Source organism: Eumetopias jubatus, unplaced genomic scaffold (assembly GCF_037043125.1).
Source record: "Eumetopias jubatus isolate StellerSeaLion01/CBP00866 unplaced genomic scaffold, mEumJub1_p1.0 scaffold_9, whole genome shotgun sequence".
NCBI classification, from domain to species: Eukaryota; Metazoa; Chordata; class Mammalia; order Carnivora; family Otariidae; genus Eumetopias; species Eumetopias jubatus.
In genome coordinates this window covers 111,121,631-111,142,945 of record NW_028274815.1, presented here as the reverse complement: position 1 = coordinate 111,142,945, position 21,315 = coordinate 111,121,631, and the positions used below count along the sequence as shown (strand labels likewise).

At 59.0% G+C, this 21,315-nt stretch overlaps 1 protein-coding gene across 1 annotated transcript; it reads right to left on the bottom strand.

Annotated features, from left to right (window-relative positions):
- Positions 1–2,435: 2,435 nt before the first annotated feature.
- On the bottom strand, positions 2,436–12,973 carry SLC4A11 (solute carrier family 4 member 11). Its single transcript, XM_028118735.1, has 20 exons — positions 12,857–12,973; positions 11,225–11,272; positions 8,867–9,019; positions 8,680–8,729; positions 8,158–8,383; positions 7,987–8,068; positions 7,687–7,810; positions 6,150–6,365; positions 5,970–6,063; positions 5,725–5,850; positions 5,518–5,631; positions 5,297–5,429; positions 4,930–5,003; positions 4,019–4,280; positions 3,835–3,941; positions 3,579–3,747; positions 3,313–3,486; positions 2,944–3,139; positions 2,689–2,858; positions 2,436–2,570 (listed from the first exon to the last, which is right to left on the bottom strand). The coding sequence occupies exons 1-20, from the start codon at positions 12,897–12,899 to the stop codon at positions 2,507–2,509; spliced, it is 2,625 nt and encodes an 874-aa protein (XP_027974536.1). The 5' UTR covers positions 12,900–12,973; the 3' UTR covers positions 2,436–2,506.
- Positions 12,974–21,315: the final 8,342 nt, after the last annotated feature.

The following is a 21,315-nucleotide window of genomic DNA, read 5'->3' as shown; positions in this document are numbered from 1 at the left end:
CAGGGAGAGAATCTCAAGCAGGCTCCATGCCCAGTGCAGAGCTGGACGTGGGGTTTGATCCCATGACCCTGAGATCATGACCCGAGCTGAAATCAAGAGTCAGACACTTAACCTACTGAGCCACCCAGGTGCCCCTAAAATGTTGGTTTTTGATGAAAATGCCAAGTTCTGGGGTGCCTGGGTGGCTCACTAGGCTAAGCGTCTGCCTTCAGCTCAGGTCGTGATCTCAGGGTCCCAGGATCAAGTCCCACATCGGGCTCCTTGCTTAGCAGGGAGCCTGCTTCTCCCTCTGCCTGCCACTCCTCCTACTTGTGCTCGCTCTCTCTCTCTCTCTCTGGCAAATAAATAAATACAATCTTAAAAAAAAAAAAATGCCAAGTTTGTTTTTGTGGCAGGGAGGGCGCATGGAGTCTCCACCCCAGTTGAGATGACATGACGTGGTTCAGCCTGGGACTTCCAGGCACCTCGGGAAGGCTGCTTCAGTTGCCCCAGGTCCTCACTGTGCCCTAGAAGCCAGTCCTGGGGAGGGACTTGAGGGGCCTGGGGAGGGACTTGAGGGGCCTGGGGAGGATCCCTTTCCTTTACGGCAGGTGTTCCTTTGGTAAGGAGGAGGTGCGCACCCCAAGGATACTCAGAAAAGCAACGGGAGGAGGGAGCGTGATGCTGGGGGGTTGCTCCCAGGCTTATTTCTGGGCTCGGAGGCAGGTTATAGAGAATGTCGCTTCCAGTCACTGTTCCTCAGTTCTGGCAGCATGGCCCATGGCCTGTATTTAACTGTTGTTTTCTTCCCCTAAGGTGCATCAGTGTGTGTGGGTGAGGACACAACATCATTCCTTTGCTCCCCATGTGCCTGTGAGGCTCAGCTGGGTTGTTTCCCCAGGAAAGGCTGTCTGGCTGAGGCTCAGACATGAGGTGCTAGGGGCTCGTCTGCTCCCCGCCTGGTGATTCTGGATACGGCCCTCCCTGGAGGGAATACCCAGGCCACTGGGGAGGGGGCCCCAAAGGATCACATGCCGCCTGCATGGGGTGGGTACATGGAGCTTAGGGCCGGGCAGCCCTCGGTGCTTGCCATCAACTCTTAGAGTGATGTCCCAGGCCCACAAGACACCGTCCCCCTTTGCTACCCATCCCTACCCACACTGAACATGCTCGTCCCCACACGCCCCTGCTGGGGAGCATCACCCTCCTCCTCCCCTCCCCCCATCCGTGCACCAGGGTACCCACCCCACCCCCCCCCCACGCGGCTGGCCGGCCTTGGGAGGCTCAGTGTTGCCAGTTCCACGTGGACGAGGCCAGCCCTCTTGGGGCTGCATTTGTCAAGTGACCTAGGGCATCGAGCATTCCTGCCGCCCCTGTTACTGTTGGGGCACCCCCCCGCCCCCTCACAGGTTTGCCTCTTCTATTGGAGTTGGAGTCCTGGTCTTTTTTGTTGTTGTTGGTTTGCAGGAATTCTTAGCATATCTAGATGGGAGTCCTTTTCAGCTTAGAGGTAGCAGATGTCTTCTCTCATCTGTGCCCTTGGTTTCTGGTGTATTGGGGAAGCCAAAGTCCTGTAAGGTAGGTCATGGGGCCTCTGGCCAACCACCAAGTGACCAAGCCAGGAACACAGCCCTTTCTCCCTTCCGTCAAACCAATTCCCACATCCTGCCCTCGGAGTCTTCCACTTCTGTTCAGCCCCACTATGCGTGCCCTGGTGCGGGGTGCAGCCCCTGCCCCAGCCCCAGCCCACACAGGGTGTTCGTCACCACCGTGGCTCTGCAGCTGCCTCTGGGAGCCCAGGCTCAGGGCTGCCAGGCCCGCTCGTCTCTCCTCCACCAGCCGTGGCTCGGCACTGGCCCCAAGCCCTCTCCTCCGGGCCCTTGCACATGCTCTTCCCAGAACGACACCTCCCCTGCAAGGTTTCCTGGCAACCCAGCAGCACCAGGGCCTCCTGGATCTTCCCCAGCCCCCTGCTGGGCCAACATCCATGGTGTGGGGCTGGAGGTGACAGCCTGTGGCACTCAACAAACCCTGGTCCTTTCCATTCCACCTCCCCTTTACATCCGACTTGTATTCTCTGGTGGCTCTGAGGCTGGGGCAGGGCAGGACAGCAGAGATGGAAGCGTAGAAACAGTTTTATTCTCTAGTGTGCATACAGCAAGTTCCTTACACAATCAAGGAAATGGTTTCTCTTTCAGACATCTGACTCTTTTATCAAAAGAAAATCCGTCCTGCTTAGTCCTACTCTGGACAGAAGTTGCCCTGAGCAGGGTTACTGACCCAAGCGAAAGGCTAATGGGGACAGGGACAGGCACCTACCCTGGAACACCCGCCCCCCTTCCCATGCCTAGATGCCCTAGGCCTGATGGGACGGCTGGGAGGGGGTGCAGCACAGAGCCACACCCCAAAAGACACCCATACCCCTACCCCCCGCCCCCCCGGCCCCCATGGCCACAGAGTCAGCCTGGACAGAGCCAGAGGGACGAGTGAAGGGGATGCGGCCGGGGCCTGTGCGTCAGGGCCTCAGTCAGTGCTCAGCATCCATGGCGTCCAAATATTTGGCTTCAATGATTCGGGGCAACAGGTTGTAGCTGGGTGGAGGGAGAACAGACCTCAAGGTGAGCCCTGGGTCAGAGAGCAAGAGGCAGAGGACCTCCCCCTGCGCCCCCCGCCCCCCGCCACCACCGCCCCCGGCCCGCCCGTCCGTACCGGATGGGGATCATGGCAATCATGATGAGGGGGAAGATCATCTTCATGTAGGGCAGGGTGCTCATGCCGAAGGCACACAAGAGCAGGAGCTGCAGGACCTGCAGGCCTGTGAAGTAGTGGATCTTCCTCTGGGGCACCCTCCGGATGTAGTGGGTGGGCGGGTACGAGGTCTGTGGGCGGCAGGGACCCGCTGTGGGCAGGCCTGGAGCCGTGACCCGCCCCACAGCCCCCTCACTCCCAGGGCCGGACACTCACCTGGTCCTTGAGCAGCAGGGCCACGCGCTCGAAGAGCTGGTTGCCATCGATGGAGGTGAGCGCGATGTAGAGGAAGAGGCCGTAGAGCACGGGCTTGGGGATCCACTGCAGCGGGAAGGGTAGCAGCAGGAGGGAAAAGCCCACCAGGATGCTGGCGCCCAGCGTGGTCAGCCGCGTCTCCTTCACATTCACGATCCTGCGCCGTCCCAGGGCACCAGCTCACCTCCGGCCCTGGTCCATGGGGCCTGGTCCCCCCTCAGCTCACACGGGGCTCCCTCCCTTCCTGGGTCCTATGTGGCCCAGGGCCACCCCCACCTCAGGGGCCCACATGACTTGCCTCAGGTCTCAAGGGACCCGGCCCACACTCACGTCTCATAAATGTGCCCGTTCTCCACACGCTCCTCCACCAAAGCCAGGGCCCGCACGTGCAGTGGGGAGTGGGGGTAGGCGGCGTGGATCCAGGGCAGCCCGAACAGAGACAGCCCGCTGTTGATGAGGGCGATGAGCAGGAGGTCCCAGTGGTAGGCAGTGCCCTTCACCAGCCTGCAGCAGACAGGGGCACATGTGGCCAGAGCCCCGTGGCCCCTTGGAGGATCAGGCACACGCTCAGCCCTCCCCCTCCCAGCCCTGCGAACCTGTTCTCTGGGGCATTCGCCAAGGCAGCCACCAAGTTCTGCTCGATGAAGAAGAGCAAGGAGAGCAGGAAGCCCAGGCCCATGGCGCTGGCGATGGCCCCCAGGGACAGGGAGTGCATCTCGGCCATCTCAAAGAGGCTCTTGCTGGGGTTGTAGCGGAACTGGCTCACTGTAGCAGGTACAGGCCCCTGCTCAAGCCTGTGGCCCTCGAGGGGCGACTCCACCCCACCGCACCCCCTGCCGGACCCCGACTCACTCTTGATTTCCTGGAAGCCGTAGGAGGAGATGAGGGAGAAGGTGAGCACTGAGATGGGCAAGGCGCAGTCTGACAGGATCTCCCGCATGCAGGGGTGCAGGTAGGGGCTGGGGACACAGGTGGGTGTATCAGTGTGGCCTGGGGGCTTGTGCCTCCTTCCCCTCGCCCGCAGGTCCCCCCTCACCTCTTCTTGAACTGGTAGAGGGTGTAGCTCAGCCACAGCGTGCCCAGCATGATGAGGAGGCTGAGCACGGCGGTCTCCCGGCCCGGGTGTTCGGCGTGGTGGCTCATGGAGGTCAGCTGCGATGGGCGGGTCAGGAGGCTGGTGTTGAGGGCAGTGTGGAGGCTGTTGTTGAGGCTGGTGCCGAGGCCCAGCAGGCTCACCAGGGAAGTGCTGTCTGTATAATAGTTCCCGAAGTCATGGTCATAGTAGTACTTCTGGAAGACTGCGGAAACAGGCCAGCAGGCCTCAGCCATCTGAGCTCGGGGAGGCTGAGGCCCAGCTCCCTCCTGGATGCGGGGGAGAGGGGGCCCCCGAGGGGAGAAAGGGCTTCTGGGGGGGACAGGGAAGGGAGGGGACTGCCTTTCTTTGTCAGCCAGGAGGGCCCCACTGACCTGCTTGTCCACCCACCGCCCCCCACCCCACCCCACCGCCCCGATCTCTGACAGTGCCCCACACCTGGCCCCGTGCCTCTGATCCTGCCTGAGTCAGCCCTGTCACCCTCCAGCACATGGCACTGCGGCTCTCTGCCGGTCACAGCTCCCAAGAGCACCCTGGACCGTGGAAGGAGCCTTAGCTTGCATGCTGCTTGGCGGCCCTGGCCACAGCCCATAGTCCCCCAGCTCAGCTGTTTCCCCTGCAGCAGGCGGCCACCGGCTAGACACTCACTTTTTTTTTTTTTTAATATTTTATTTATTTGAGAGAGAGAGAATGAGAGAGAGAGAGCACGAGAGGGAAGAGGGTCAGAGGGAGAAGCGACTCCCTGCTGAGCAGGGAGCCCGATGCGGGACTCGATCCCGGGACTCCAGGATTATGACCTGAGCCGAAGGCAGTCGCTTAACCAACTGAGCCACCCAGGTGCCCTAGACACTCACTTTTGACCATGCCCTTGACAGCATCCAGCATGAAGGTGATGGAAATGAAGAGGGCGATGATCTCTTCTGTCGACCTGCCGGGGGGGCGGGAGGGATGTCATGCCTCATCAAATGGGGGTGAACTGTCAGGGGGCCGGGCAGCGGGGGTGGGGGGAGGCTTTCCTGAGCCTCTGCACAGCCCCCAACCTCCTCCTGCCATGAAGACCAGGGTCCCACGCTTCTCTCTTGGGGCAATGATACGGTGCGGGCACCCCATCCACTTTGGGGTTACAGGGCCTTGGAGGCCGGCATGCAGGCTGACCCAGATCCCCGGCCTTGGTCTCCCTCCTGCTTGAGGGTCCCAGCAGCTCGGGGAAGGCCCTGTCACCTCTTGAAGAGACGCATGACCAGACTGAGGTTGAAGAGGGCATAAAGCGCGAGAAAGAAACTGTTCCACAGGCCCGTCCACGCGTAGAAGGTGTTGAAGTCCAGCTCGTAGTCACCACAGATGCCACAGATTACTGCAGGCAGCAGGACGAGGGGGCTGGTCAGGGCCAGGCTGGGGCCGGGGACCACAGGAGCCACCTCCCCACCGCCAGTCCATGGCACCTTGGATGTAGAGGGCCAGGGGTGCGGTGGTCAGCAGCACCACCAGCGGCTGCCCAGAGAAGAGAGCGTACAGGAGGCCTCCGATGCTCTGCCCCGCCATGGTCTTCTGCACATCTGAGGAGGTTGGGGGGGGAGGGGAGCGGTCAGGGGGCGCCACAGCCCTGGGCCTCCTGCCCCACCCCCACCAGCCTCCCGCCCCTGGCTCACCGATGGCCCCGTTTGTGTTCTCATCATTGAGAGACCCAAAAGCGATGGTGGGCAGGAGGCAGGTGAAGTAGAGGAACAGGGTGGTGGTGATGTATTTACCCACGGCCTTGTTTTTCCCGATAATGCCTAGCGAAGGGACAGGACAGGAAGTTTGCTGGGGATGCAGGACAGGCCCATGTGTTGTCCTGGGGACCGAAGCCACAGGCTGAGCTCTGGCGGGGGTGGGGGACCATAGGGCCACGTACCGTCTGTGAAGTCCAATGGGTACACGGGAAACCTGCGGGCAATGTCCTCCCGGATGCCCTTCCCCACAGGGAGAAAGTCCTTGTGCTTCAGGGGCTGGGGAAGGGGACAGATGTCTGTCAGCTCTGCGGCCCATGGCCCATGTCTCACCGCAGCCACCCAGGCCTGCCTCCCCGCTGTACCTGTAGGGGTCTGTGTCTGCAGATGGAGTTCATGTTGTAGCCCTTGGTGCCAAGGGCTGGGCACTGGCTCACCATGGTGAGCAGCTGTCTCTGATGCACCAGGGCCTCCTTGAATTCCTCCTCCGTGCGGGTGTTCAGGAGCTTCTGGCGGAAGGTGATGTCCAAGAACATGGTGGCGAATGTGCGCCCCACCTCTGTGGCAGTCTTGGTGCTTTTCTGGGGGCAGAAAAAAATCACACCTGCAGTTCCTGGAGAGTTGGGGGGGTCCCCCGCCCTGCCCTTGCCATCACGGATAGTCCCAGGCATGGGGCAGGTGCCCCCCACTGTGAAGTGGCAGCAAGTTTTGTCCCCCAAAGGTCAAGCATTAGTGGAGTTGGCCAAGGGATCCCGCAGATCACCAGAACCACCACCAAGTCTCCGAATTTCCTTAATAAACTCATGAGTTCTTATAAACTGAGGTACTGGTATTGTCCCAAGGAACACAAACCTGCATCATCGCGGATAATGAGATCACAATGATGGAGACAAACCTTTCCCCAGCTCTGCTTCCCTAGCGGTATTCCCAACTGTCTGCTGGTTTATTTGATTTTCCAAAGGGCTCCAGGCCTGTCAAGCCTTCTCCCTCTTGCCTGACCAAAGTCAACTGTGTCCATGAACTCCGGGCCCAGCCTCCCCCACGGCAACCCCTTCGTGCTGCCCAGAGCAGTCGTCTCAGGCCTGTCCTGCCCATGCTTTGCTTTCCTGTTCGCTCTAGAACAGGCTTGCTCTCCAGAGGAGGAGCCAGGTGTTGGGCTGGTTGGCGCCTGTCACCAGGCATGAGTCCAGGCACTCGGCCCTTGGGATGCTGCCCCTTCCACGGCTCTGGCCGCCTCACCAGCTGTCACTCCCTCTGCCCAACGCGCAGCCCACTTCTGCTCTTCCCAGCACTATAACCTCCCCGGGAGGGACATTCCCCTCAGAGCCTGCTTTGCCTAAGGGGGCAGAATCGTCAAGAAGCTAGTGGAAGTTTAAGCATGAAGGCCCTTCTCTGGCTTGGGGAGGGGCCTTCGCCATTTTCTATTTATGATTTTGAAATCCGTTTCCTTCAAAGAAGACTCCCCAAACCATACTAGCTTCAGCCCCCACACGAGCAAGATGTGCCCCTGACCAGGGGGTACATGGCCCAGGCAGAAGTGGGGATCCCTGGCCAGGAAATCATAGAGCCAGCCACCTGGAAGAAGGATCGGGGTTGGGGCAGACCTATGAAAAGCCCCCACGTTGGAATAATACTAATTTTAACAAGTATCTCTTTTCAGTCAAGAAGGAAATACCACTTTTTGCGCAACCTCGGGGAAAATTAGGGCTTGATGAGGACCTAGCAAGGATGCTTCAGGGAGACTCGGTGGGGCAGATCTGAAGGACAGCATGAGCACGAGGCCCTCAGGGGCCCGGACTCTGGGATCCCCCAGCACATGGAGGAGATGCTCCCAGGGAAAGGGCCAAGTAACCTGGGACCTTCCTTCTCAGGAGACAGAGCCACCCCCAGACCCCTACTCACCATCTTGGGCGGGGCCAGCACCAGGATGACAAACCTCACCTCACACGAATTCTCCCCCCAGTTCTGTGGGCGAACCAGACGGCTGATGCACACATGGCGCTTCAGCAGGGCCTTGGAGGTGCAACTGCCAGGGGCGGGGAGGGCACATGGTTGCCACCCTGGGAGCTGGGCTCCCCCTCCCCCAGAACCCCTGACTTTGACGCCCCAGTGACCTCTGACGGGAGTGCTCACACCCTCCGCCCCCAAACTGGGTGGGCCAGCTGTCACTGGGGAGGCCAACGTGGTGGCCTTGCAACTCACATGATGCAGATCCAGGACTGCTGGTATTGCACCCCTGTGACCGTGGCAGTGACCCCTTGAATGGTATCTGACAGCAGGTGGGCTGAGGGCAGAGTGAAGGGGGTCAGAGGGCCCGCCAGCCCACCTCCCTGAGCTCCCGTGCCCCACTGGGGAGCCAGGCCCCACCCTTACCCTCTGTGGGGGCCCCGGCATCAGTGAAGAGCATGGCCATGAACAGGTCCAAGTTGCAGTCAGGCTCAGTGTTGTGGGGGTCGTGGGCTAAGCGGCACAGCATGGCCCGCAGCACGTCATCCAGTGAGGTAGCCGTCTCATTCAGGATGATGCTGGCCCGGGCCAGGAAACCGTCTAGGTCCCGGTGTGCCCGGATCTCTTCCTCAAAGTTCTTGAGCTTCAGATACTGTGGGGACCGCACACATAGAACCACACAGGCCCGTGAGTGAGATCTGCGGTCACGGCCTGGGACTCTCCTCCGTGGTGCCCCCCGGCTGCCCCGGCCCCTGCCCACCAGGACCAGTACCCCTTCCGAGAGGGACGGCCCAGCCTGGCTGGCCCCCATGGCCAGGTCGAGGGCTAGCGTGAGATGTCTATCCGGTGTGAGAGGGAGCAGTGTGAGCTACCCCAGGGAAGCAGCCACCTCCACCCCCAATGGGTGGTCCAGGAGCAAAGGTCCTGTCCTGCCGATGGGCCACTCACCTTGCGGGAGGTGTGTAGGAGCCCGCAGCCGCCAGGCGATTCACTCTCAGCTAGAGAAAAGCGGGAGGGCTCAGGGGGCCGCCCCACCTCGTCGGGACTCTCTTGGTGGCGTGGGGCCGTGTCTGCCCAGCCCCCAGTCCCCTGCCCACCCCCCTCCCCCAGCCTGTCCCTGCTACAACCCCCATACCAGCCTGGGTGGGCTGCACCTCGAGGTTGACGTTGACAAAAAAACGGATGCTCTCGCCAGACACAATGGAGGAGTTGACCGTGTCGAAGGCCTCATCCCCCAGGCTCTCCTCACGGGTTTCAGAGGCATCATCCATTTCACACTTGAGGTAGCCTAGAGACCCAACCACCACCGAGAGAGACCCCCACCCCCAAAGAGGACCCGGCCGTCAGTGCTACACACCAGAGGGAGGGACTCCAAGCTCAAGGAGCGGGGGCCCCTGGGCTGTCCCCCTTGGTGCACTCTCAGTGAGTGGTGAGGGAGGCCTCTTGTAGTCCAGGAAGGAAGCCTCAGGCCCAGGTGGGCCGAATGTCTAGTCCCAGCCCAGCCCCAATCAGAGTATGGCAGCCAGCTGGAAGCCCCCACCCAACGGCTTTCTCCAACATTCTTCAGCTGCAGGAACCAGGGCCCTGCACTGTTCCGACCCATGTGTATCCTCTCAGCTACAGAAAGATATGGTCATTCCACAACTCTGGGCCCGGTAGGTGGTGCAATGATGAGTTAAGACTGGCCTCTGCCCTCCCTGAGCCCCCAAATTACAAGACCCAGACCTGCCGGGCTCCCTAGTTGGGACCCAAGGGAAGCCGGAACTACTGTGGTGTCCAGTCCCCTCCGCGCCTTACTGGCACAGGGTTTTAGAGTGCTTCCTTTCAGGGAGGGCATGTGGGGTGAAGCATCAAGGCTGACAGACTCGGTCCAGATAGCAGACAAGGCCCAGGAAGTAGGGGAGCCAGAGATACAGTCAGGGGCTGAGAGGGGGGACCCAATGGCAGGCAGAAGGAGTGTCGTGGCACCTTGGGACTCCCTCCCAGAGCGGAGCCCTTCTCTGGGTGGGCCTTAGTTCCTCCATCGGCTCACAGCCCCGGTGCCCCTCCTCTAGAGGAAGCCGTCCTGGTGACATGCAAATGTTCCACACTTGCTTGGGCTCCTCGTGAGCTCTGGGATGGCAGTTTGGGCCAGGCCTGCTACCCTCATCCTGACCCCCGGTCCATCGGGCCCGGTTCCACTCCCGACCTCTGATGGGTCATCCTTAGGCCAGCTGGCCAACACCCCAGGCAAGCCAGCGCTGTCCTCCAAGCAGAGGGCCTCCCTCCCCAGAGGGCCTTCTTCCAGGCTCCACAGAAGCTTCCTCTTCCGGCCGGTCCTCCTAGGGCCCTGCCGGCACCCCTTCCTGACCGTCCTGTGGGTCCCTATGGTTCACCACCTGGGAGTACTCCCAGGAAAGGGGCTCCTGGAGCCCAGATCCCAAGGATGCCTGACAAACACCTGTGCAGGGCCGGGGACAGGCCGGCAGCACGCCTAAACCTGCCAGCCAGTGACTCACCCTGACTCACTTCCACTCCAGCCCGCCGCTTTTCCTCTGCACACCCCGGGCCCCATTCCCCCAGGGTCCTGTGCTCAGCCTGGGCCCTTCTGGGCAGGAGGTGCTGGGTCTGCACTGCACTCAGAGCTCTGAGTCAAAAGATGTCCTTCCCATTTTTGTCATGGAGCTCACTCATGTCCACGAAAAACCCCTTCCTCCCCAGTCCCCACCTGCCCTAGCCTCCCTTCCGTCACCCCCACCAGCACCCATTATTCGTGGGTGCTGCCCTTCACACTGCCCCCTTCTCCCCTACTCTGGGATCTACCTAGGACCTACCCAGCTGACACGACCAGGTCCCTGCAATGCTCCTAGAAGGCCATGTCCCCACGTCCATCCTGTAATCTCAACCACACACCTAACCCACCTGCCAACAGCCTGGCCCCCGCAGTCACCAGGCCCTGGGGGCCCTGGGTCAGAGCCTATCACCACTCTGTCCAAGCACTGTCCCACTGAACACCCCTTAGATGGTCAGGCCAGGCCCCAGGTCTGGGCACAGGAGAGCCCCGAGACATGGACAGGGGGAGAGCTGGTCTGGAGCAAGCGGGAGAGCTGAAGCAGGGAAAGGTCCAGTTACATGGCTTTAGGGGGAAAATGGCAGCCCCCTCCCTCGCAGGACTGGGCAAGGACTGAGGGATGTGGGCACATACGACATGGCCTAAAGGCTGGCCCAGTAACCAGAGCATTCTAACAGCGAACCAAGGGAAGTCACCAGATGGTCCACAGAGCCCAGGAGAGGGAACTGCCTGCCCTCCCAGGACCACTGGAGTGACCTGTCCGTGTCCGCCCCTGACCATACCACCACCTCCTGGACGGGAGGCTCTAAAGGCATTCCAGCACCAGCAGAGGCCCTTAGATGGGTGGTCAATGCCATGGGTACTCAGCTGGAGGGACCAGGTTCCCTAGAGACTTTTGACCAAGGAGCTCTCTCTACACACCCCCCCCACAGAGGTACTCACCTACATCCTCAAGGTATCCGTTCTGTGACATGACGTTAGAGGAGTTCTCTGTAAGGGAAGCCCAAGAATTGTTACCAGCTCCACCAACCAGCCCTGGACAGTCTCCTGTGCCCAGCTGCTCCCCACCCAACACCCACCGTGCTGATGCCTTCTTACCCTTCCAAGGTACCCAATACAGGCCAACCTGGGGGGGAAAGGGCAGGGGCGCACTAGGCAGGGGACCCCTACGGAGCCAGAGGAAGCCGAGCCTGTCACTCTTCAGCCAGTCTGCTAGGGTCTGCCCAAGTGGGAAAGGGCCAAGCGGGGTGGGGGGGAGACGTTCCCAGCACCGTTTCCTCCAGAAGTTATTAACAGCACCCGTGCAGTACCGTGGACTGTGTTATTCAGCACCGGCCGCCAGAGCTGGAGGGAGGGGGCCCGTCCCTCCACCCTCCATGTAGTGGACGGCCTCCCTGGCCTCCCTCTCTCGCTGTTTCGCTGCCAAGCCCAGCACCTGGGCGGAGGGGCCTCCTGCCCGCACATAGCGCTTCTCACTCTCACATCGGTCCCAGGGGCCATCAACACCCATCACACGTGCAGTCGCCCCCAACCGCACGCGCTGGGGGTCACAGGGGGCCGACTTGGTAACCGCCTCCTCCCCTCGGTGCCACCCGCGTTCCGGGCCTCCTGGGAGGCGGAGCCGTTGGTCCTCCCGGGAGAAGGCGAGGGGGGGGGTCGGGGGAGGGGGAGCGCCGGGCGCGCTCACCGCGCCGGGCCCCGGATGGTCCCGACTGTTTGTGCCGCTCCGTGCGAGGAAGGAAGCGACAGGAGGGGCCGCGTGCACGAGAGGAAAGCGCCTCCAGACTCGGAGACCCTGGGGGTCGGGGGGCAGGATGCGGACGGACGCGCGGGACGGGAGCCCGGGCTGCATCCAGAGAGGAGGGGCGGGGGCGGTAAAGCTAGCATCCGAGGCTGCAGGGATGGACAGAGGACGAGAGTGACGAGGGTCTGGAAGGGTGGGGGTGGTGCACACCTTACTCTCATCCCGGGCGCCCCACGTGCAGGTAAATAAGTGGCCGTACAAACCCCAGGCTGGCCCTCAGGCGTCAGGGCCGCGAGGTAAAGGCTGCTGCGGCCTCGCAGGGGGCAGTCGGACACCCCGGGATCCCTAAGAGTGGGCAGGCTTCTCCGCAGCGCGGGGACGAGAAGGTGTCCCGGCAGAACGTAGCATGAGGCGGCAGCGTACCCCCTGGGAAGAGCCCGGCGCTCGGGGTGCTAGGGACCCCACCGCTCCGTCCCAATCACTTCCACGCCCCACTCCTCCGCTGGCTACCGCATTGGTTCAAAGACTAAGAATTTCAAGTCGGCGAGAAGACATTAAATCGAGCACGCAGTGTCCACGAGGCTTCCTGGGCCTCCCTCCACCACCCTCGTACTCCCCCGGCCTTCCCCTCCCTCTCCGCTGAACTCACACCTGACCCCAGGCCTGGGAAGCTTCCACGACCCCCTCGCCCACCGTGGCCCGGGGCCTCGGCAGGCCGGCGGCAGCCGCGTTCTCCCCGGTGCTCCGACGGCTCCGCGACCCCGCCTAGCACCCCTTGGCCGCGGAGAACGGACGGCCCTCTCGCCGCGCCTGCCGGCTTAGGCACCCACCGCATGGCTGGATATGGAACATGCGCCGGGTGGCCGCGGCCATGGCCCCGGCGATCGGCCGCCGGACGGCTGCACAGACGCGCGCACACCCCGGCTCCTCACCCCCCCATCTCCAGGACCCCGAGCTTGGCGATTGGGGCGCGCCAGCGGCCGGAGCCGGCGACACACCCCCGCGCCGCGCCTGGGTCCTAATGCCGCTCGACGCCCCGCCCCGGTGCCGCCCTGGGCGGGGTCCCGTCCGCCCGCCCGGCGCCCTCACCCGCGCTCCTGTCGGTCCCAAGCAGGCTGCTCCCGGGAGCCCGGGGCGACTCCGCCAGAACGTGTAGGTCGGGCTCCTACGAGCCCGCGTGCCCGCCCAGGCGTCGCCGGATTAGGGGCTGGGCGGGGCTGGGAAGTTTCTGGGAAGAAGCTCGACTGGCCCAAGGACCCACGAAGTTGTGCCTCTGCGGCGGGTCGCTGGAGGACTCCCCGGGCGTCAGCTTTATGCGCGCTGCCGGCCCCCCGCCCCCGGCTCGGCAGGGGGCCTCGGCAAGGCCCAGCCTGCCAGCTGCCCCGCCCCCTCCATTCATCCCAGTCGCTCGAGTGGTAAACTCTCCTTCTCCTCCTCCAGGAAGCACGCCCCGACTAACTAGATGGGCCGGCGCGCGTTCCCTGGGCTACGCCCTAGTGCGCGGAGCCAGCGGCGCTCCCGGCTCGAAGGCGTCGGGTTTGCTCGCAGCGCGCCTCGAGGTTTCTCTTCTGGCCTCGGTGCGCCCCCGGCCTTCTCTTGGGTCAAGGTCTTGGCTCGCGGCTTCTTTCCTTCCCAAGGTGGCGCCGCCGCCCGGTTTTCCTTCCCGAACAGCGGGGGAGCCCGACCCGGGGACGTGCATTTGCCAGCGCCTGGTCTTCAGCGAATCGAGAGAGAGAGTGAGAGAGAGAGCGAGCGCGTTTGTATAGGGAGGCGGTGTTGCGCGCGGGCAGGCCGGCGTCCACTGCGACCGGTCAGGCAAATCCAGCCCATGCGATGAACCCCCGGCCTGACCCTCGATGTCTCTTAGCAAACGATTCCACAGCCCTTGAGCCCCAGTTGGACTCAGGAACTCTCCCCCCCAGTTTAACCCCCACCCCTCCACACTCTGGCTGCCAGCCCGAAGACTGGCAGCGATTCCGGCCCCCCCACCCCCGCAACCTCCTGCTGGGAAGGAGTCCTCAGCCACTGTCCCCCAGGCCTGGAAGAGGGCGGGCTAGGCAAGCAGAGGGCGAGCCCACCTCCGCGGAGAGGTTGCTCTGCAGCCCCTAAGGGCTCCTGGTGCGTTGGCGGACCCCTGTGCGCAGACCGGATGAGCCCGGCTATCGGTTTCACCTCCCGGCAAGATAGTGCATTGGGAGGGAAGCCATGGAGGCATCCCTCTGCAGATGAATGGCCCGGGAGTCGGGAGGGCTTTGAGCACTTGAGCTCCTTACTACCAGAGGAGATGCCACAGAAGATTATCTACCAGACTCAGAGGACTAGCTGGGGGCTGGCCGCATGTTCTTTGTGGGGCTCAGCTGAGCCTGGGAGGAGACACACAGGGTCTCCTGGAGAACCCCTGCACTCCACCCTTGGGATCTTCCTTAGATATCCTCTAGCTAGACCCGCAGCCCATTTCACAGACTTCCAGAGGCCCCAGGAGGTGGGTTGGAAGTTGAGGAGCTGAAGGACAGACAGGCTGACTACCAGGAAGCAATTGGATAGGGTGGGTGGTACCAGGGCTGGACCCCTGAAAAGCCACCTATTTTTGTGCTCCCCCAATCTGGGAATGCCTAGGCTTCTGCATCTGTCTTCCTGTGTCAGCACCAGCTCCCAGACACCCAGACCTTCCAACCCGCCTTCCAGGAAGCTACCCTGGATTGGAGGGGCAGCCTCCTCCCTCATCTGGGACCCCACAGCTTAGCCCACAGGGAAGGCCTCTCCCCAGTGGTGGATGGACCTGACTCTCAAAGGAACGTCCACTGAGCCCTTCCCTGCTTCCTGCCATCTGCCCCTGCAGGTTCTGTTCCCCTAGTTGCCCTGGAGGGAGCCCCAGAACTCCGCAGACCCCCCCCCAACACAAGAAGCTGTTTCCTTTGGCTCTCCCACCCACCACCTGCCTTCTGTGGATTAGAGGCCGAGGGCAAATAGAGGTGCCTCAGATATCCCTACCTGTGCCCCAATGGGTCCTTACACGGGCAGGCAGTTAGGGATCCAGACGTTAGGTACACACAGTTCGTCTCATTCCCCTTCCTTGGGCTCCCTTTACTGGGCTGCGGACATGAGTGCTGGGTTCCACAAGGCCCTTAATGGCTTTCCAAAGGAGTTTCAACTTAGTTTCCCCTGTAAGCCTCTTAGGCTTATAGATTGTAGAGCCTGGAGTGAGAAGTAACTCTATATAAAAACACAAAATAGAGGACGCCTGGCTGGCTCAGCAGGTGGAGCATGTGACTCTTGATCTCAGGGTTGTAAGTTCGAGCCCCATGTTGGGTGTAGAGATTTAAAAATGAAATCTTTACAAAAATAAGAATAAACACAAAAACAAAACCACTCCCTTGAACTCCCTTCCTCCTCCAGGAACCATCCAATTCCTCAGCGGTGCTTTACAGAGCACATTTCTCCAGACTTATCTCTGCAACTCTATCTCCACGCCCTTTCTTACTTCTCTTCAACCCCCCTCATAGGTGTTTTGTCCCCAATCCGGCACTGAAACCGCCTCAGCTCTCTTGCCAGGCCCTCCCCCCTCCCCTGGCAGGGCCCAGCACCACCCTCCCCCTCCTCCTCTGTCGGAGCTGGCCCCGCGGCTCTCTTCCAGCCACAGCCAACCATCAGATTGCATGACTCCTGTCACTGAGCTCTGGACCGCGACTCGCCGCAAGTCCTTCCTCCCTCCCTCCAGCCTGGATGGCTAATAGGCAATTCTCAGCAAATCCAGGCAAAACAGAGCTTCCAAGTCCGCCACCCACCTGTTTGCTTTGGACCCGGGAGTTGCTCCAGTGCATCCACGTCGCATCCATGAGCAAATTTTGTTGGGTTTACCTTCAGAACAGGGCACAGTTCTGCCCCCTTTCGTCTCCAGCCTGGTCCACCATCTGGCCTTCTGACTTGCCCCCACCCCTATCCATTCTCCATCACCAACAGCTTCTCCTGGTGTTTAGAAACAAACAAACAAACAGCAAAGCAATCTCCCTGCTGTGGGTGCCTGGAAGGGGTGTCTGCAGCCCTTACCACTGCTCACTTCATCCTTCTGCTCTGGGAGGGGGGCGTCCCTGCTCCCACCAGCCATAGTAGTTGCTCTTTCCTTCCCTCACAGAACCCCGTGGCCCCTCGCTGCAGCATGGCCTTCTGCATTCTGGTCGCTGCCTGGGCCCCATCTCCTGGGCCAGACCACGAGCTCCCTGAGAGCAAGGCTGTGTGTCTTTCCCCAGCACAGCACCCAGTGCAGTAGGTGCTCAACGAACTGTGACAAGTGGAAAGCACAACTGATGTCTCCACATATGGTTCCCAGGGGCTTTGAAGCCAGTGAAGCCCTCTATCCTCCACTGCCACTCTGGTTTTCCAGCTGCACCTAATGGGGGCCCAGCCGGAGACCCCTGATTCCCTAGGTTCCCTCCCTCTCACCCCAAACTCCTCAGTTGGGGCACCAAATCTTTTTATTTCTACTTCAGGTAGGCCCCATCCCTCCGCCTTCCCCTTCCTTGGACCTTTGGCAAGCGTGGCTTCCCACATCTTGCAGCCATCAGGCTTCCCTCAAGTCGGCTGGGGTTTTATAAGCCTCTTGGAGTTTCTGCTGCCTTGAGCAGGCTTTGCAGCCCCTCAGAAGCCCTCACCATCCTGGGAGGAGAGATGCTGTTCCCACGTTATCCCTCTGGTGCTGCTGGTGGGCTGGGGGAGGGAACATGGCCTTCACTGACCCTCCTCTCCTGGGGGACATTTCCAAGCCCCATAGATGGGGGGGTGAGGCCTTATGGTGCCCCTCTCCCAGTTGCTGTATATCCACACTGAAAGATCCAGGCTCCTAGGGGGGCAGAAAGCCCCGTGGACGGCCAACAAGGACCTGCTCCCCTTAGGAGGACATCTCTTTTTGCCACCCCCTGCCCCCATCAACTCACAGTCACAGCCTAGAGGTTGAAGTGGAGTCTTTTTAGCTAGAAAATTCCATGAACTTTTGGTTATCAAATCATCTTTCCTCTTCCTGTTGTCCTTATTTTGCTATTATTTGTACATTCATCCAGGCATGAAACTTCTAAGTAAATATGTAGTTTCTTAAAAATTTGAAGCTGTGTGAGGAAAAAAAAAAAAAAACTTCTCTATGGGTACAGTAAAAGCAGTAGTAATTGTAGGATAAAATGGACATATATTCACATTTTATTTGATTAGTTTTTAAAAGCAGATTTACAGTCATTTATTGGTTTAACATAAAATGTATTGATCCTGATACAATTTTTTTTTTAAACCAAATTATTTTGGCTGGTCACTTTAGCAATGCAGGAGCCTGGGAAAAACAGGAATAATTTGTGGATAAATTTATTTTTCTCCAAATTTTTGGATAATGAAACAAAAATGTTTTTGGAATTCTTTCACAACATTGGGTTTTTTTCCACTTGGTTTTTTCCACTTCTACCTGAAGGTCACCCCCTCGCTCTTGTCTAATTAGTCATTTTGACTTGTCAATTGTTCCTTTAAAATCACTCTCCATTTAGTCCTCTTCTCATCCCCAGCAATGTGGAGCAGCGGTCCACCCCCACATGACAGTCTATATGATTTTTCTTATTTAGGGGAAAAAAAATTATTCTCAAAACAGCCTCCCATTGAACACTGGTGTCCCTGAGCATGCTGAGGCACTAGAGAGCCAAATAATTGTGGTCTTTTCTCAGTCTGCAGGGGGAAATGGTCCTACTGCATGGAATGTTTTCGATTAAAACATTTCCCCCCCTTGGTTAAAAATCACTACCACCACAACAGAACAACTTTGTGTTCACTATCACTTATACTAGAAGAGACTAGCAGAAAGCAAAATTAAAAGAAAAATCAAGTATATATCTGATTTTAACAGAAAAGCTCAGAAATGGTCTGCCATGCTGGTCTAGGGGAGCAAGCCCTTTTTTGGGGTACTGAGATTCGCCAGTGGACCTGATTTTGGGGGGCCCTTGGAAATGCACGATGACCCTTGGCCAGGCCAGTCAGAATATTCCTGACCATTGTGACTGGTTTGGGGATGGCAATGTGACCTCAGACTTTGGTGCTGCCTTTGGAGAAGTAGGCTGGGTCTTCCCTTTGGGGTGTTGGGGCTGTTGGCAGCATAAAGGAACCTCACTGCCAGGAGAGAGGGAGGCCACCAAGTATGGGGAGAGGGCTCTGATGACACTGGAGCTGGTACCACCCTAGACTCTTCTTACAGCAACCAAGCCATTCCCTTTCTATCATGGGCTGGCAGGGGGGGGCATATTGTCATGTTTCCTCTGGGCATGACTGTTTCCTAGATTGTATGATAGAAATGAACACATGCTTACTTCTCCATGCTCCTGAGAGAGCTCTGTGATACTCAGCAGCTCTACTGGAGACCCTCTGTTCCAAGTCACTTCCCATCGATCAGCCAGGATTCCCTGATTCTGAGGCTCCTAGTCTGTCAAGCATGCCCTCAGCTTTCAGTAGTCCAGTGGCCCTACTGTGGTCTCCAGGTGGGGACAGGCCTCCTCCCCAGCCCCAGGCTTCCTGGCCTCGGTTCTCCTGGCCCTCAATGATCATTTCCTCCAGGAGCCCTTCCACATAGAGTGTCAACCCCATCTCCCTGACAATTGTGAGGGCAATCCCTAAGCCCTGGTGGCTTCCCAGGAATTCAAAGCACAGGAGCTCCCTCAAGGTTCAAATCTGGCCCTGCAGAACTGGGAGGCATGAGACTCTGGGGAAAGGGGTTGTGAGGAAGGGGATGCTTCTGCCACCCCCTCTCTCCCAATTCTCTGGGCCCCTCACATGCAGTTTTGCCTTGGTTTGTATATGACTCATTGAGCACACAGAACCTCCAAACCCAAGACCACCTTCCCTACCACCTGAGGGAGGCTGCCTCCTCCTTTGGGCCAGCTCTCCATCTTCCCAGCAGGGCACTTCCCTTGTCCGGAGGCCTCTGCCTTGAGAACGGGACAGAAAGCAGGGTCTCTGTGAAAGCGTGGCACCTCCTTGGCAATCAGCTCTTGCCCCACATCGCCCACAGCCCCAGCCAGGCCCCCCACCGCACACAGAGAGGGGTGCTGGTGACCACTCCGCTAGAGCTGCGGGCCTTAGGGCGGCCTCTCCCTGGGAGCCAGTGGCCCCAGGCTCCCTGGGTAGGGCAGCGCCAGAGGGGCGTCTTGGAGGGATCTTATGCCAGGGCAGTGGCTCTGACCCCCGGGCCAGCCCCACCCCTTTCGTTTTCGGTCATTCCCATTTGTAAAGTGGGAGCAATGGCCCCCTCACGGAGCTTTGGCTGGAGTTACACGGGCCGACCAGCTTGTCAAGCACCCTGTTGAACAGACACCAGTGCCCCGCCAACCAGAACGCACACAAGGGCAGCAGTGGATGCAGCTTCTCCCAGGGCCCCATGAGGGTAGGGGTGGGGACAGGCTGGCTTTTCTCTGGGGCCCTGGGGGACCCCCGTGGCCACAGCCAGCTTCCTCAAGCCCCTCTTCGGGTTCTGGGAGTCCTGAGAGTGCCCATCCCCACACAGGGTGGTCTCCTCGTGAACTTTACTCTCTGTGGGCCCTCTGGGGTCTGGGGATGGGGATGTGCACCCCAAGGACCTCTCCCCAGCTGCCCAGCAAAGAGCTTCCCCCGGAGGCCCAAGGAAGGGCCCTAGTCCCAGGGGGCGAGCCTTCCCAAGTCCCGCCCCGCCCTTGGGGCAGAGTCCACAGGAACAGGCAACTGCACCAGGTCCTGCTTGTTCAGTGAGAGTTTATTGGTCCTTAGCATGACATCTCAGTTACCAAGGTAAATTCACATACACGACTGCAGGTAAAAACATGTAAAATAATATAAAAATAAATTGAAGGCTACTTTTATATATTTACTGAATTAAGTAGTGTAATAAATACTATAATAAGCAAAAAGCTTCAATCACACAATTCAGTTTCACTGAAGTTACAGTAGTGTTTGTAAATATGAGTTTTAAAATTTAAGTTACAAATATTAAAGCACTGAAAAACTAGTATAAAAGTGAATTTTGGCACGTAAGTGAGCTCTTCTGTCATTAGTATTTGACAACCTGGGACAAGGAAGCCTTTTCTCACCTACTTTTTGAGGTACAACTATCCAACTAGGTCAGCGACACACTGGAATACTTAATAGTTTACAATCTTTGAGTTAACTTTTCCCTTTTGAGAAGCCCAAAGAGCAACCCAGAGCTTATTACTGTGCAAAAATTCTCCAAAATCCTAATAGAATTTAGGAGGGAACTTTTTCTTGCGACCCCCAGGGCCCAGGGTCCTGGCCTCAGGTCAGAGAGCCCCCAGGGCTCGGATGGGGCCAACTGGACTCCTTGCCAGCAGCCCCTTCCTAGGGTGATCCCTTTTCTCCAATTTCAGCCTCCTCCTTCCAATCAAAAAAAAGAAAAAAAAGTCCCACATCAAAACGTAAAATAACCCATAACTTCAGCGACTTCAAATTATCACACTCACTCTGGGTGATATAAAACTGAAGCTGCTAATAGGAAAGTTGGCAAAAAGCACGTAAGCCCCTGGAGGACTTCTGCCTGTCCCTACGGAACCTACTACATCTGATGTCTCTGCTGGGTCCCTGGCATCCACTCCCGGTCAAAATCTACAACACAGTGTCATGGCCCTTCCTCTGGAGACAGCCTAAGACCCTGTCCCTCCACGTGGAGCTCCCAGAGGAATCAAGTGGATATTAAACTTCACAGTCAGAACCCAGAGGTGCCTGGCAGGTTCCAGAAGGGGCAGTGCGTGGGGGGGGGAGGGGAAGAGCATCCTCCCTGCCTCAGTCCTCAAAGAGCTCACACAGTCAGTGTGCCTCTTTACCAGGGGCACAGCAAGTGCGCCCCAAGGAATGCCCTTTCGCCAGTGTGCCCCTTCGCACTCCCGAGCAGGCTGAGGAGTGTCAATGGAGGCCTCAGCCAGTTCTGCCTTTTTGGCTTTGGAACTTCTTAACGTTTTGACTTTTTTCAATCACAGTTTCATATTCAAGTTGAGGTAATCACAGTTTTCCCTCTAACAGCAGAGGAATTGGGGTAGTGGGGCAAGTTGGTGAGAGAGCATTTCTGCGGACAACAGTCAGAAACCAAGACCACCACGTAGTGCAGCCCCACGCAGTGGGAAGACCCGCTTCTATGCGCGGGCTCTGAACCCTTTTTAAAAACTCTTTTGTGCAGCCACCAGGAAATGGCTCGAGCTCCTCAATCTAGAGCTTTCATTTAAAAGTTCACAGCAACCCACCTGGAGTAAATGGCCTATGGTTCCCCTACCCCACCCACCCACCCCAC